At 40.2% G+C, this 14,535-nt stretch overlaps 1 protein-coding gene across 1 annotated transcript; it reads left to right on the top strand.

The window, feature by feature from the left end:
- The first annotated feature begins 3,144 nt into the window (after nt 1-3,144).
- Nucleotides 3,145-14,272, top strand: LOC311501559 (coxsackievirus and adenovirus receptor homolog). Its single transcript, XM_084563445.1, has 3 exons — nt 3,145-3,433; nt 12,151-12,486; nt 12,741-14,272. The coding sequence occupies exons 1-3, from the start codon at nt 3,367-3,369 to the stop codon at nt 12,929-12,931; spliced, it is 594 nt and encodes a 197-aa protein (XP_084419571.1). The 5' UTR covers nt 3,145-3,366; the 3' UTR covers nt 12,932-14,272.
- The last annotated feature ends 263 nt before the right edge of the window (nt 14,273-14,535 follow it).

The raw sequence follows: 14,535 nt of genomic DNA, 5'->3' as shown, positions 1-14,535 counted from the left end.
CTGCGACACTAATTGTGATATTGTAAGACAATGATTAAAAGGCTGTGAAATTGTACCATAACTTTAGGAGCATGTACTTGAAAGGGACAGAGGGGACTGGGATTTCACCTGTCAGATTACCAGACTCCCTGACCAGAGTTACTCTGATACTATTACTACTACAACTATTACTTTATTCCTTTTAGGAAATGCCAACAACAACGTTGAGAGCCACATTCCTGCTGTTACACTTGATTATTATTGTTTAAATATGAATAAATAACATATCCTGATAACATATATATATATATATATATATTTTTATCTACGAGTTGAAAATGTCCTCTGATTTCATTTCAGAAAACTGGTCACCATGTGCATCACACCTGGGGGGATTTCCAACAAGGTGATTGACTTATTTTTCAAGTCAAGTTGTAAATGGTTATGTGACAGGAGGGAAACAGAAAGCTGCTGATCCATAAATGCACTAATTCAGTTTTGTAGTGGTACATATTCTTGCATTAGTGCCATATAGGCATTCATTTTTGTAACTTAAAGCTGTTTGTTGGAGCTTAAAACCTTTTCAATGAAGAAAATCCCCTACATCAACTCATCCCTGTTACTGCTCTCAGAAACTAGAAAAGAATAGAAATGAAGACAATGAAATGCAATAAAACTATTAAATCTTAAATAATGAGAGGAATAAAATAATATTATAGCATATGATAAAGGCTAGGATGAAAGATTAGTTAAAACAGATTAGAACAACAAAATATATGTGAAATAATTAATAAAAAGCAGATTAAAGAACAACAAAAGAAAGGAATGTTTCCTCATCAAAATCAAGGCTGTAGAGGTTTGTTCTAAGTTTACAGCAAATATTTCAACACTTCCATGTGCAAGGAGAGTTGGGTGGACAGGTTTCAACAACCAATCTTCCTTCAGTCCGCCCCATCACGATCCCCATGCCCATATTTGGAGTATCCGAGTGAGGGCGGAATGAAGCACAACCAACATGGAGACTACGTAATCCGACAAATCGGGGCTTTATATTTTTTTTATCTTTTTTTTTTATTTTAACTTTATTGGTAAAAACAGAAATACATACAAAAAATGCAGACGTGCTCAACCACTGGTTATAAGGCAATACAAAATTATAGATTTAAATAACTGAGGTAGGAGGACAGGAACAAATCAACCACAATAAGAAACGATAATAAAATAAAAATATAGATCATTCCTCTTTAAACCACGTGTCACATAATTTAACCGTTTTTTCACTTTTTATAGAGTTTGTTCACCTTAAAGCTGTGATGTATTCTTTAAATTCACAAGTAAATCGTATAAAGCAGGTCGTTACTTTGGTGACTCTACTTGTCTGCAGATTAAATTTTCAAAAACAAAATCAACAGGTTGGCAATAAATTCTGGTCCTTGTCATTGTTTATATTTTAAAAGTTCATTGGTACAGATCTCATTACAGATTTAATTAACTGCACTTTATAAAAGAATGTGTTCATTGTGTTCAATAAAACATAGCACTACTGCGGCCCCCACAGGAGTCGGGCCCGTGGTGGTCATGGCCCAGAGGAGCCGTGGTGGGCGTCCCTTAGGGTGTATTCACACCTGCCTTGTTTAGTTCGATTAAAATGAACTCAAGTTCGTTTCCTTGCTTGGTTCGGACCTTTTTGACTGGTGTGAATACAATCACTCGAACTCTGGTGCGGACCAAACAAGCGGACCTAGACCCAGCTGAGGAGGTGGTCTCGGAGCGGTTCCTACCGAACCCTGATGCGGTTCCTTTATGGTGTGAAAGCAGCCCGACCTCGATCCGACCCAAGTTGCAAAAATCTACCTTTTTGGATTTGACGAGCTCCCGTAGTTTCCCGTAGTTTTCGCGCATTATGTGAAATGTAGGATAGCCCAGTGACACACACAACAGAGAGAGACACGTGAAGCAAACAAACGCAGGTAGGTTAGGTAGAGATGAGCCGTTGCAAAATAACGAGCATGATATGGTTAAACTCATGTTGCATCAAACGGTCTTGACGCTCGAGCACAAGCTGTAAGTTTATAAACCATATTGCTAGCATAATAACAAGTAGACCTACAGTACGCAAAGTCTCCATTGTAGCCTATTTACGTGGGACATTTGGCTTCCTTCTTTACCCCGCCTATACGTTTACCAGCCAATGGCTGAACGACCTTAGCACATGTGTTTTTGTTTATAAATTCTCGTCCGGTTGCAATTAATCACAGTGTGAAAGCGAACCGCACTAAAAAAAAAAAAGAAAAAAAAAATTGGTCCAGACCAAAGCAAGTGAACTAACGGACCTTCCTGGTGTGAATACGCCCTTATTTTCATTTCTGAAAGCTGGCAACCCTACCCTCAAGTACTTGTGTATGTCTATGCTTGTGTCTCTCAGGTCCTCTGAAGTCACGTGATTTACTAGAAAGGCTGCAGCAGAACAGACGTATGCGCACTCTCCTCTGAAGACTAGTCGGTCCTGTTTGTCTGGACAGGTTCATTTCTGCTAGAGACGTCATGTGACAGAAACCTGGAACATGACACAAACCACTGCAACAACCACAACAGCAACGTAGAGAGTTTCCAAATGAATGAAGAGCATGTGAAACGGAGTTAATGTGACTCCACTTGCCACCTCTCACATTGTGGTCAGTTACGACATTATTTTAAGGTAATGAACGCAGTCTCCATGGTGAGTGCACATGATGCTAGCTCCGTAAATATTTACCCTTATTCCCTTTAATTTAATTTCATATTTAAGTGGGTGTTTAAAGTTATGTTTTTGTACTGTTTTAGCGCTACAGTGTGAGAGCAAGTTATTTGGAAGTTTCACGAGACTGATTGTGTAGCTACTGTCGTGCAAGGTACGAGGAATAAAACAGGGAAAACAGTGGTTCGGTCTCTGTTGGTCCTAATTAACACAACGCACGAACACTACCGCTACGCTACACATGTAAAGTGTATATTTGACATTAGTATATTAATGATTAAACTCCAACACTGGATGAAGGAGCGTCTCTTTACTTTCTGTTTCTAGTGACACATTTCTTTATGGTTTGATTATTGCCCGTTGCTCCACTTCTGTTGCTCCACCTCTGTTGCTCCACCGCTCTACTTCCTGTGATTGAGCACAAGCGGCTGAAAGACAGACAAGTCGTCAGCGTCAGAGACTTTGAGCTTTATATCAGTTTTATTTCAGGTTTATATCAGTTTTATTTCAGCTTCATTTCAGTTTTCTTTCAGTTTTATTTCAGTTTTATTTCAGCTTTATTTCAGGTTTTTTTCAACCTTCCACAGAATGTGATCTAGTCAGGTTGATAGATTGAAGTCAGGAAAACAGAGGAGGAAGAAGAAGACAAGATGGCTGCTGGAACATCTGCGTGTCTCTGCATGACTTTACTGAGCGTCGTCCTGTCTGTCTCTGCTGGTGAGTTGAAACCAAAGCGTCTTTAGCTCTGACATGTTCAGGAGACAACGTAGAGTCTGACTGGATCTAGAAGATCTGATCAACCACATGTTCTACAGCAGCTCCAACATTAGTAGTCATCATTTTACTACATCAACTTCCTCTCTGTTATTTCCTCTAATGCTCTTTAGTTGATCCTTCGTCTTGTCTTCCCGTCTGTTTTAACTGCTTAGAAAACATCAGCTATGAATTTTTATTTTTTTTTCACCTTTTTAGTCAACTTGTTTCTAACACATAAACATATATTTTTATTTTACATGTATTTTTCTAATTTATGCTATAACAGCTGTCATCAGGCGACAGGCTATCATAAGTAATTAATAATTATCAGAAATAACAATTTATTATTAAATTACTTATCACTTCGGGGCACCACCCTTCTGAGAAAGGAAAAGATAGCCAATTAATCAAATCAGTCTCATAATATATACTTAACTGTCATCTGGTACTCTGATTAATAATTAACTTAATAACTATAACTAAAAAATATCTAGTTAAGTTGAAGGAATTTGGAGTTCTTGACAGTGTAGAGGTTGGCAATATTAATTCTTGTGCAACATTAAACAGACAACAGGTATGTTTAAAATATATTTATTAAAGTAAAAACATACAGACATAGAGAAGGTGTTATTGTAGATGTGTATCCTGGTTGTAATATTTATGGTGGTTCTCAGGTCTCTTCCCAGTCTTTGATGGTTGGTGGGAGGTTATTATCTGTCTTTATTAGGTGTTTGTATATTTTTGAAAATGTTTCTTTCTGGGTGGATAGAACTTTTTACTTTTATTTGATTTAACAATGGGGGTATTTGCAGAGTGTTATTTATATATATTAATTTCCTCTTTTAGACAGTGTGTTAGTTGCTGCCAATGTTATAATGCTGTTTTAGTATGTCATGGGGGACGTGACATAAAACTCAAACCAAACAGCCCTACTCATTCTCTCTGTCATTATCCTGCTCTGTCTAGTGTGTAATGCTCTGCTGCTGGCCAGGCCTGGCAGGTAGTGGTGGGCGGAGCTTGGTTACCTGGCATCACGGAGTCATGTGACGGTACAATAAAAACACAGGAGGGGGGAGGAGGAGCAGAGTGAGCCTGTTCTGCTCTGTGACAGCAGCAGCATTTAGACAGAGTCAGGTTACAGCCTCTTTAATGAAACAAGAGAAACTGAAACTGAAGGATCTCACTCCTCTCTGAGAGAGATCACACTCTGATTTATCTATTAATCCTAGACCTAAGCAGAGCTTTAATTCATTGGAAAGTCTTCCTCTTAGTCTTCCTCATCCAGACTGGAAAACACAAACCAATTCTTTCTGTTGTGGTGGATCGTCCACCTGCTCCTTCCTCTGAGTTTTTATGTGATTTAGTTCTTAGAACAGACCAAGTCATTGTAGTAGGTGACTTTAACATCCATGTGTGAGTGTCTCTCTGTGTTAGCCCTGGGATAGACTGGAGACCTGTCCAGGGTGGACCCCCCCTCTAGACCAATGACAGCTGGGATAGACTGGAGACCTGTCCAGGGTGGACCCCCCCTCTAGACCAATGACAGCTGGGACAGACTGGAGACCTGTCCAGGGTGGACCCCCCCTCTAGACCAATGACAGCTGGGACAGACTGGAGACCTGTCCAGGGTGGACCCCCCCCCCCCTCTAGACCAATGACAGCTGGGACAGACTGGAGCATAGGCGCCGATTTATGTTTTCCTCCGTGGGTGCTCATGAGCGCACACCCTTTAAAAAAATAAATATAAATAAAACAGCCGTTTCGCATTTCAGAACCTTAGCAAATGGACAGTGGCCGACACGAACACACACGCATAGACTCGATACTAAAGCCGTAAAGTAGGCTATTTTTCAGGACAGCCCAGTCTTCAAAAATACAGATAGGATTGGAGATGAAAGGTTGAACTAAACGCGATCAGCTTCGTGGGAAATTAAGAATCAGTACCTGTCTGGCACACGTGGGTGCTCAGTATTTTCCCGGAGCACCCACGGTTTCGGCGCCTATGGACTGGAGACCTGTCCAGGGTGGACCCCCCCTCTAGACCAATGACAGCTGGGATAGACTGGAGACCTGTCCAGGGTGGACCCCCCTCTAGACCAATGACAGCTAGGATAGACTGGAGACCTGTCCAGGGTGGACCCCCCTCTAGATCAATGACAGCTGGGATAGACTGGAGACCTGTCCAGGGTGGACCCCCCTCTAGATCAATGACAGCTGGGATAGACTGGAGACCTGTCCAGGGTGGACCCCCCTCTAGACCAATGACAGCTGGGATAGACACCTGCTTGGTTGGATTTCCACCAAGCTGTCAGAGTCACTGTTGTATAATGGTTTTGAAACAGTTGTGCTTTTTGATTGACTTTGTAATAAAGGGGAGATCTGATATTGATATTTCTTGACAGTCGTGTTGTTTTATGTCCAACCAGGGTTGCTGTGGTAGCTGTGGATGTATTTTTTTATATTATTTGGATATATATTGTAAGTGATTTGATAGGTGATCTAGTTTAAAGTTTGGGCAGCCAGTCCTCCATGATCTCTTGGTTTCTGGGCTGTTCCAGTGAGTGAAGTCTTCTTCTTTTATGTAATAGTGTGAAATTCAAGGAGAACAGCTGTGACAGCTTGATGGAAACGTTGATGCCAAGATACCTGATGTTACTGTTTTTTTATTCTTTATTACTGATGCTGAAGGTGAGTTGTAGAGAGTTTTAATCCACAGAGTGGACGACTCCACAAAACCACATTTGTTAATGGTGTTGAGCAGGAAGCAGTGTTGTTTTCGTCAACGATGACGCCCCTTTTTTTCATGACGATAACGAGACGATGACGAGTCAAACATGGCTCTTTGATGACGAAAACATGACGAAACGTTTGCAAGCTTTCGTTGACAAGACTGGACGAAAATGTTAGTGGGTGATTTCCTCAACGACGACGATGACGAAATTATTTCGTTGACGCCCCCTTTTTTCATGACAATATGTTGTGGGTGGTCTGTCAGACGTTCAAAATACATGACAGTTCTGCCTATTGTCTGTCAAAAGCTAAAAAGTATCAGCAATGGTGCTGCATCCTATCCTTGTTTGGTTACGCCCACCACATGGCATCACGCCAGCATCTGTGCACATTCTGCACAACACGCCTGCCGTCACAGTCACACTAAATGATGGATCTTAGTGGCAGCAGCAAGGGCCTTGGTGGTCAGAAACGACGAGATGATCTATTAGTCCAGGCAAACTAACTCATTTTGGAGCCAAAAATAGAAGTAATTGTAAAATAATTTTTTTCATCATAGATAATTTCTATGAGGTGTCCCGAACAACATACTAAAAGTCCTAAGAAATCCTAGTTGAGGAAATATGTTAATTTCTCTGAAATGTGTGCCATAAGGCCAGGCAACAATACCCCAATGGGGCTATTTTTTTCCTTTACTCCTATCAAAATGAAACTGTACACAATGAAAGTACCCATGAAAAGTAACATTTTTTGTATCACAAGTTTCTTTGAAAATGTATTTTAATATGCAAATGAGCTATACACTAGTCGAATATTTTTTTTTTATTTGTGAACAAGCCTAACCTAATGACATGATAGAAAGTCAGAATTGCCATTTTAGTCATTAGTAACGTGGTGAGATTACATTTACATTACATACAGTAAAGAACGACACTAGCTTTCTCAAACAAGCTAAGGTGTTCAGCCAGTCACAGGAAAATGTGGGAAAAGGCATCATCATTGCAGCAGGTGTAAAAGCTCTAGTATCACTGTATGGGGGTGAAAAGGATGAATCACTGGATATGCTAAGATACAGACGATTTTGCATTAAAGTAACTCGGAACTCATCTCCAGTGGAACCTCAATCTCTCCCTCCAACGTCAACAGCTGCAAAGTTCCATAGTCTTCGGGTCTTTTACCAAATGCTGGAGTGGAAAGGGGGAAGTGAACGTATGGACCCAAAAGACTGGGGGTGGCATGTTTTGGATGGGAGATTTATGCCAATAATGACCGATCAGCCTGCGGCACCACCAGAGATATTAGATGTAGTCCGCTGTAGTTGCAAGAAAGACTGCAGCACAAAGAGATGCACATGCAAAAAACATGGACTCCCTTGCACTGACATTTGCGGAGAATGTCGTGGTACTAGCTGTACAAACTCACAGTTGCCTGATTTATCAGATGAATATGACCCAGAGGGGAAGAACTAAGCAAAGAACAAAACAGGAACTGATATAGGGGGTGCCAGAACCAAGAGCCACAGAGAAGGGGTCGAGGATCCAGGCTGGATTTAAAAACAAAAACACCTCCCCTTTTGTTGCTACCTTGTCGTGGTGGGGAGGCTTGTGTTCCTCTGTGACCCTGAAGACTATACCGGCGGGGGTTATACCCCTGGCAGGTACTACCGAGCCAGGCAGTTTTCAGGTTAGAGGCCAGTCTAAAAGCAGCAGGATGATTGGATGAAGATTGGGCCGATATATTTATCATACATATGAATGGTGTTTCTGCCTATACAAATTAGGACATATTCAAAGTGTAAAGCTCATGTGCATATTCAAATTCATTTCAAAAGAAACTTGTAATACAAAAAACTTACTTTTGGGTGTATTTTGGGCATATTTGACAAGTGTATAGCTCATTTGCATATTAAAATACATTTTCAAAGAAACTTGTAATACAAAAAATGTTACTTTTCATGGGTACTTTCATTGTGTAAAGTTTCATTTTGATAGGAGTAAAGGAAAAAAATAGCCCCATTGGGATGTATTGTTACCTGGCCTTATGGCACACATTTCGGATTGATGAGAAATTAACATATTTCCTCAACGAGGATTTCTTAGGACTTTTAGTATGTTGTTCTGGACACCTCATAGAAATGATCTATGCTAAAAAACATTGTTTTACAATTAGTCTGTCGTAAAACGCTACTTTGCCTGGACTATATGGCAGGGGTGCTCATTACGTCGATCGTGATCGACCGGTAGATCGTGAAGGTAGTGCGGGTAGATCTCGTGCCACTGAAATGTTTTTTTAGATGTTGGTCTAAAACATTCATCTGTTGCAACTCCAAAACAAACAGCAAGACAAACGTTCATCTTTATTTATTTTACTTTATATTTACAACATGCCCTCAGTTCAGCGGCACACATCCACGTAGCCACGCACAACTTAAACACCTCAACACTACCGTCTTTCTGAAAGAGACAGCGCTATTTATGTAAAGGTGCAGTACACCAGTTTTTCTTGATAAAAATAAAAACAAAGATGGATAGAGCTTTGCCTTTTAACACTGTAGCACCAATTAATATGACTATATGGCTGGGTGATAAAAAGATAACGATATATATCGCGATAGACACGTCATCGATATCAATATGTAACCCACATGGGTACAAGACCCATTTCTGTGATTTAAGGGAGTTACCATGCTCCACCACATGGTGGCGCATCCACCTTGTGTCCATTGTCATGACCGCGCAGCGCGGGCTTGTTTATCCGAGATACCGACCGAGAGCACTGCTCGTTGAGTGAGCTGACGAACCGGGGTAGGAAACACGAAATAAACCTCATAAATCAATGGAAAATCCCTGTTAGTGTGTTGACAAACCCTTTGTTTATTAGGAGAGAACTTACGAACTGTTGCGAGAGAGAGAGGAGCGGCCTCAACTGTGTTAAGCCTCTTTTGGACTCCGGTAAGAGCACGGCTACATGCTAGAGGCTAGGCCTGCTGTTAGCTTGTTTATATTAGCTCATTATGAACATGCTGTTTACTGAGAATGCGGAGGTATAGTCAATGTTTGAACCCACCGTGGTACTGCGTATCGTTGTGAAATGTGAATAAATAACAGCCCGTGCTACCGCTAGTCGCGGTTAGCATCGTACTAACGCTAGCCAGGTGCTGACGCTAGTCGCGGTTAGCATCGCCTGTTAGCATCTTCAGGTATAGGCTTCAGTGTTTAATACGGGTGCTAATGGTTAGCTGGATAAATTACCATGATACCACTGTCATTAATGAGGGAGACAGAGGTGGAATATGATATCAGGTTATGGTAATATTGTTCTGATATACTGTGCTGGATATATGATGTCATTCATTTCATTGAGGGTATTTGAATACTCATGTTTATTAAAAGAGTGAATTAATACAGTTCATTGACAGTTAAAAAGATAAATATTGCTTTAAAAAGCGGTTTGAAAATATATGTACTGATAGATGAGTCCATTAATGTTAAAATACAAGTTCATAATGAATAATTGTGTTAAAAATATTGTGCTGTAAATGAGTACCCCATTATTTACGGTGATTGGAGCAGTACTGCATCTAGATGTGTATGCTGAGAATCAGAGTAGGAGTAGTAGGAAGTACCGTGATGAATATGGATATGATAGTAATTGAACGTATTTTCTGCACCATGCGTGTAGATTGGTTTTATTCTTTGCTGGATCAGGGATTGATCGGTACGATTCTGAACCTTCGGCGGTTCAGTGGCGAGCCAGGCGGTCGACAGCAGACGGAGATCGGGATCCACTCCGAGGACCACGGACACCTACTAACTCACTTTGACACAGATAAGAACATTCACCACAAAAACTACCCGGGTAGTAGTAAGAGAACAGACTGACAGATTCTCTATCTTCTGATACAGAAGAAAGGACATTTTTCTTTGAACTTTATTATTTCCATTTGTTATTTTTTATATTAAAAGAGCTCTATTTGTTTTTTTGTTTTCCATAAATGCAGTGCACTGCCAAAATTGATATTTGTGACGCAATAAATAATCATTGTTCCACTTATCGTCAGAGTCCAACTTTTCGAACCTAGAGGGAATGTGGTTTGCTTCTTCCATCAAGGCTATAGGCGCTACAAATAGAAAATACGTTCGATAGAATGTTTGATCATTTCACTTGAGCTCCGTTAGAGAAACACAGGAAGAAAACCCCGAGCCAGAACTGCAAGGCATTCTGGGGGATGTAGGCAGAGGAAGGGCTTTAGCCTCTCGACCTATCACGGCCCAGCTGCGCCAGGCTGGTCCAGGTTGGTGGCATCAACAACAGCAACAAGAACGGCGTGGAGTGAAAGGAGAATATGAGAGAGACAGCGTGAGAGGAAACAGATGTCTGCTAACTTGGTGGAGAGTGAGAATATTAACTGGCTCTTATCTCTTGATTAGTGTTAGAGTCGGTTAAGTTTGTTTCTCTGCGTGTTGTGATTAAGTGAGTGATTGTCTGAGTGTCTTAGTTTGATAGAGGTCATGTCTGGTCGTACGTTTAGTTTCTCTGTAGAGATGTCAGATGTTAGAATGGTTCAGTTTATTGATTATATATCAGTCAGACGTGGTAGGACTCAACTGAGCCGTTAAATAGATTCATGATTCATGATTCTTGAGTCTTCTTTATTCCTTTTTTTCCACCGCTACTGAATATTAATTAAAAGTGAATGAAAATTAAATGCTACTATTGAATATGTCATTTTGTGACGGGTTATAATAGATTATGACGGGATATTTATGACCCTGTCAGTCAAAGTGACGGGCAACGAGAAAGTCTAGAGCAACATCTGATCTAGAGGAACACAGCAGCAGAACCATACGACAGAACATCAAAGATATAGAGAAATAACAGATGCAGTTTAGCACAGTTGAGAAGTCTGAGTAGAATATGTTAAAAAAATTAATCAATAATTATTGATATCGACTGATATGAAACACTTATATCGTGATACATTTTTACTATTTTATCTGTGTGTAATGCATAATCCTTATAGTAGATCAGAAAGTATTTGCTGTTGGGTGGAAAACTTGTCTGTCTAAAACCATTCCTTTGTTATTGTAATTATTGGTGAAAGTACGTTCTTTTTTTCCTTTTAACTAAAATTGACTAAAACTAGACTAAAACCATCACATATACTGTAGAAATGACAAAAATGTGACTAAAACTAATAAGCAGTTTCGTCCAAAAGACTAAGACTAAGACTAAATCTAAAATGGCTGCCAAAAACAACACTGGCAGGAAGGTCCAGTTGACTTTATCAAAGGCTTTTTCTGTGTTCTCATTTTCTGTCACAAGAGTGCAGTGTATTGACCTGAATGAATGTCAGAAAATGTTATTACATGAAAAAAGTTCAATACCTTGTGGAGGTTGTTGACTCCCCCCTTGTTCTTGTTATAATCAAGGATGATCTGGGGCTTGTTGTCCTCAGTGGTGTGTCCCAAAGCAGAGTGCTCATGAGAAGCACATGTTCTTCTCTCTGTGGGCCAGTAGGAGACGAATACGTCCTCTTCATCATGCTGTCTGTGTGTGTCTCTATATGTTGTGTGCAGACAAGTACTGTAGTATAAGTAGTAGTGATACTAGCTGAGGATGCCCAGCTGATTGGAGTCAGTGATCCTGTCTCAGTTCCTCAGAGGAAGTCAGTCTGATGATGGAGGTCAGAGGACAGAGCAGCTCCATGTGTTTGCTGCATCATCAATCCTTGTTGGATCTTCTTCCATCAACTTATTGTTTTACTTGAATCTACCAGCTCATGATTTCTCTTGGTTCTATTCATTTAGTTTGTTCATTTGTTCATCCTCCTCTCAGCAAACATTCTGAAGCCTTCTCTATTGAACTGATTTATTGAAAGTGGTTTATTCAAAAGTCTGATTAACTGAATCACCATCAAACATTCTGCTCTGTCTTGTTTCCTTCAGGACAGACAATCATCACAGCTAAACCTGGACAGACTGTCTCTCTACCATGTAAAGCTCTGAACAATGATCCTGTCATAGTTGTACAGTGGAACAGAACTGACCTGAAGGAAGATGAATATGTTCTTTTATATCGTGATAAGCAGTTAGATCCAGAGAACCAGCATCCATCTTATAAGAACCGAGTGGATCTACAGGACAGACAGATGAAGGATGGAGACGTGTCTCTGAGTCTGAAGAATGTGATGATAGAGGACAATGGAACATATGAGTGTCGTGTTGTTCAGAATAAAATAAACCAGAAGAGGAGCATCATCAGACTGGAAGTAGTTCCAGCAGGTGAGTGAGTAGAGTTGAGTTTGTGTCTTTGTCTCTGATCAGAGTTGAAGCTGCTTCCTGGTTGTTGATGTGAGAGAGAAAGATCTCAGATCAGATGTTTGACTTTTAGAAAGATGTTGTTGATGAGACTTTCTAGAAAACAGCTGGTCTGAGTGATGTGATCAGAGTGCAGTAGATAATGTCTGACAGCAGTTTGTTCTTCACTCATCAGCTACCTCACACCTCACACCTGATTCTGTTGCTTCTGTCTGCAGGTCACACAGATGGACACAAGGGGGACGGAGGAGACAAGGATGGAGGAGACAAGGATGGAGGAGACAAGCCTGGATCTGTTAGTCTGATAGTTGGTCTGATAGTTGGTGTTGTTCTTGTTGGTTCTGGTGTTGGTTTTCTGATCTCCAGAATACGTAGACATACATACCAGCCTCCTCCTGATCCTCAGTAGCTTTAAATGTCTCAGATCAGTTTCCAGCTGAACTCTGAGTGTCCTGCTGCTGTTTCTTGAGGACAGACAGGAGTTAACAATGCTGGACATCCAGCAGACATGAGCAACCCACTGTAGCAGCTGACCTCCAACACTCAGCAAACAGCAGGACTGTATCCACAGAGGAAGGACTCAGTGGAAGCTCAAGTCATAGAAACAATCAATCTTCACTAAGAAACCTTTCATTCCTTTAAAGTGTCCTGAGAAGTCTTGGAGGTTTTATTCATTTGAATTCTATTTTTTTACTATTTTTTTCTGTAATTTTTTTAAAAATCTGATGTGATATATGTTGTTGTAAATATTTTCTCTGACAATAGATTAATAATAATAGTAGTAGGCTACAATAACAAATGCTTTTATTTTGAAATAGAAATGTGTTGTGTTGTCTTCCAACAGTGTAACGTTTAGACGTTAAGTTGCTACAAAAGAATCTTATGGTCACTAGGTAACGGATCTAGGCTTTTTCCTCTTTGTATGTCGCCGTTGTTGTTTTCTTGCTTGTAACAGTGTTTATATGTTTAAATCAGTAAATATGACCGCTTTGAATGAGAAGCAGTTGTAATCGTCGTTTCTTTAGAAGCTCCAACACATTTTGAAACAACGTGTAAAGTTCAGACAGATTCCCTTCTTCTTCTTCTTCTTCTTCTTCTTCAAGGAGGGAGGAGACAAGGATGGATCTGTTGGTCTGATAGTTGCTGTTGTTTTTCTTGTTGGTATTGTTCTTGTTGGTTCTGTTGCTGGTTTTCTGATCTCCAGAAGACGTAAACATCATTTGAATCCTGATCCATACCAGCCTCCTCCTGAACAATCAGCTGATCCTCAGCAGCTTTAAATGTCTCTGATCAGTTTCCAGCTGAACTCTGAGTGTCCTGCTGCTGTTGAGTTAACTGTGATTGATTCATTTCCCTTGTTCAGCTTCAGCATCATCAGTGATCCACCACATCCTGGTTACCACCACTTCCACTGACTTCCCTCTAGCAGGTTACAGGACAATCAGTCACTGAAAAAGACTCAAACAGCTTCTTGCCCAAACACACAGTCCCTGGAGGACTAGTAATGTTAACTGACTGTGTAACAGTATAACTTGTGTGCCTCGTGATTTGGTTTCATTGTTTGTCTTTCACACTTTTATTGCCTTCATATATGTCTCAGGGAGGGATAAAGCTAGGCCTGTCACCACTACACATTTTGCTGGATGATATATTGTCCAACAATGTATTGCCGATAAACGATATTATTGTCGACATTATTTTGAGACCATGTTTTCACTAATGTAATGATAATATCATAATAATGCAAGTATACCCTTTCAAAAGTAATAAACTTTTATTTCTCAAAAATATTTAACATTGTAACTGGAATGTCAAGAACTTTTAAATGTCCTAACTAAATAAAACAAATGTAATGTAGTGAACTCCACTCTCTGTGAGCACACACCACTTTAAGACATAAGACATGTTTATTAATCCCGTATGGGAAATTACCTTGTCACAGTAGCAACACATAAGGGGGGCGGCATGAGCGCTTGGAAAATAAATAAATAATCCGCACCTCTCCATGGTTTT

This window comes from Chelon labrosus (assembly GCF_963514085.1).
Source record: "Chelon labrosus genome assembly, chromosome: 1".
NCBI classification, from domain to species: Eukaryota; Metazoa; Chordata; class Actinopteri; order Mugiliformes; family Mugilidae; genus Chelon; species Chelon labrosus.
Note: the sequence above shows the minus strand (reverse complement) of the source record. Positions and strands in the feature narration are given on the sequence as shown.

Bases quoted from the DNA above. Each gene is read 5' to 3' on its own strand.
- LOC311501559 (XM_084563445.1), top strand. From the start codon at position 3,367: ATGGCTGCTGGAACATCTGCGTGTCTCTGCATGACTTTACTGAGCGTC. The intron at 3,434-12,150 runs GTGAGTTGAAAC...TGTTTCCTTCAG, and splicing joins CGTCCTGTCTGTCTCTGCTG to GACAGACAATCATCACAGCT. The intron at 12,487-12,740 runs GTGAGTGAGTAG...TTCTGTCTGCAG, and splicing joins ACTGGAAGTAGTTCCAGCAG to GTCACACAGATGGACACAAG.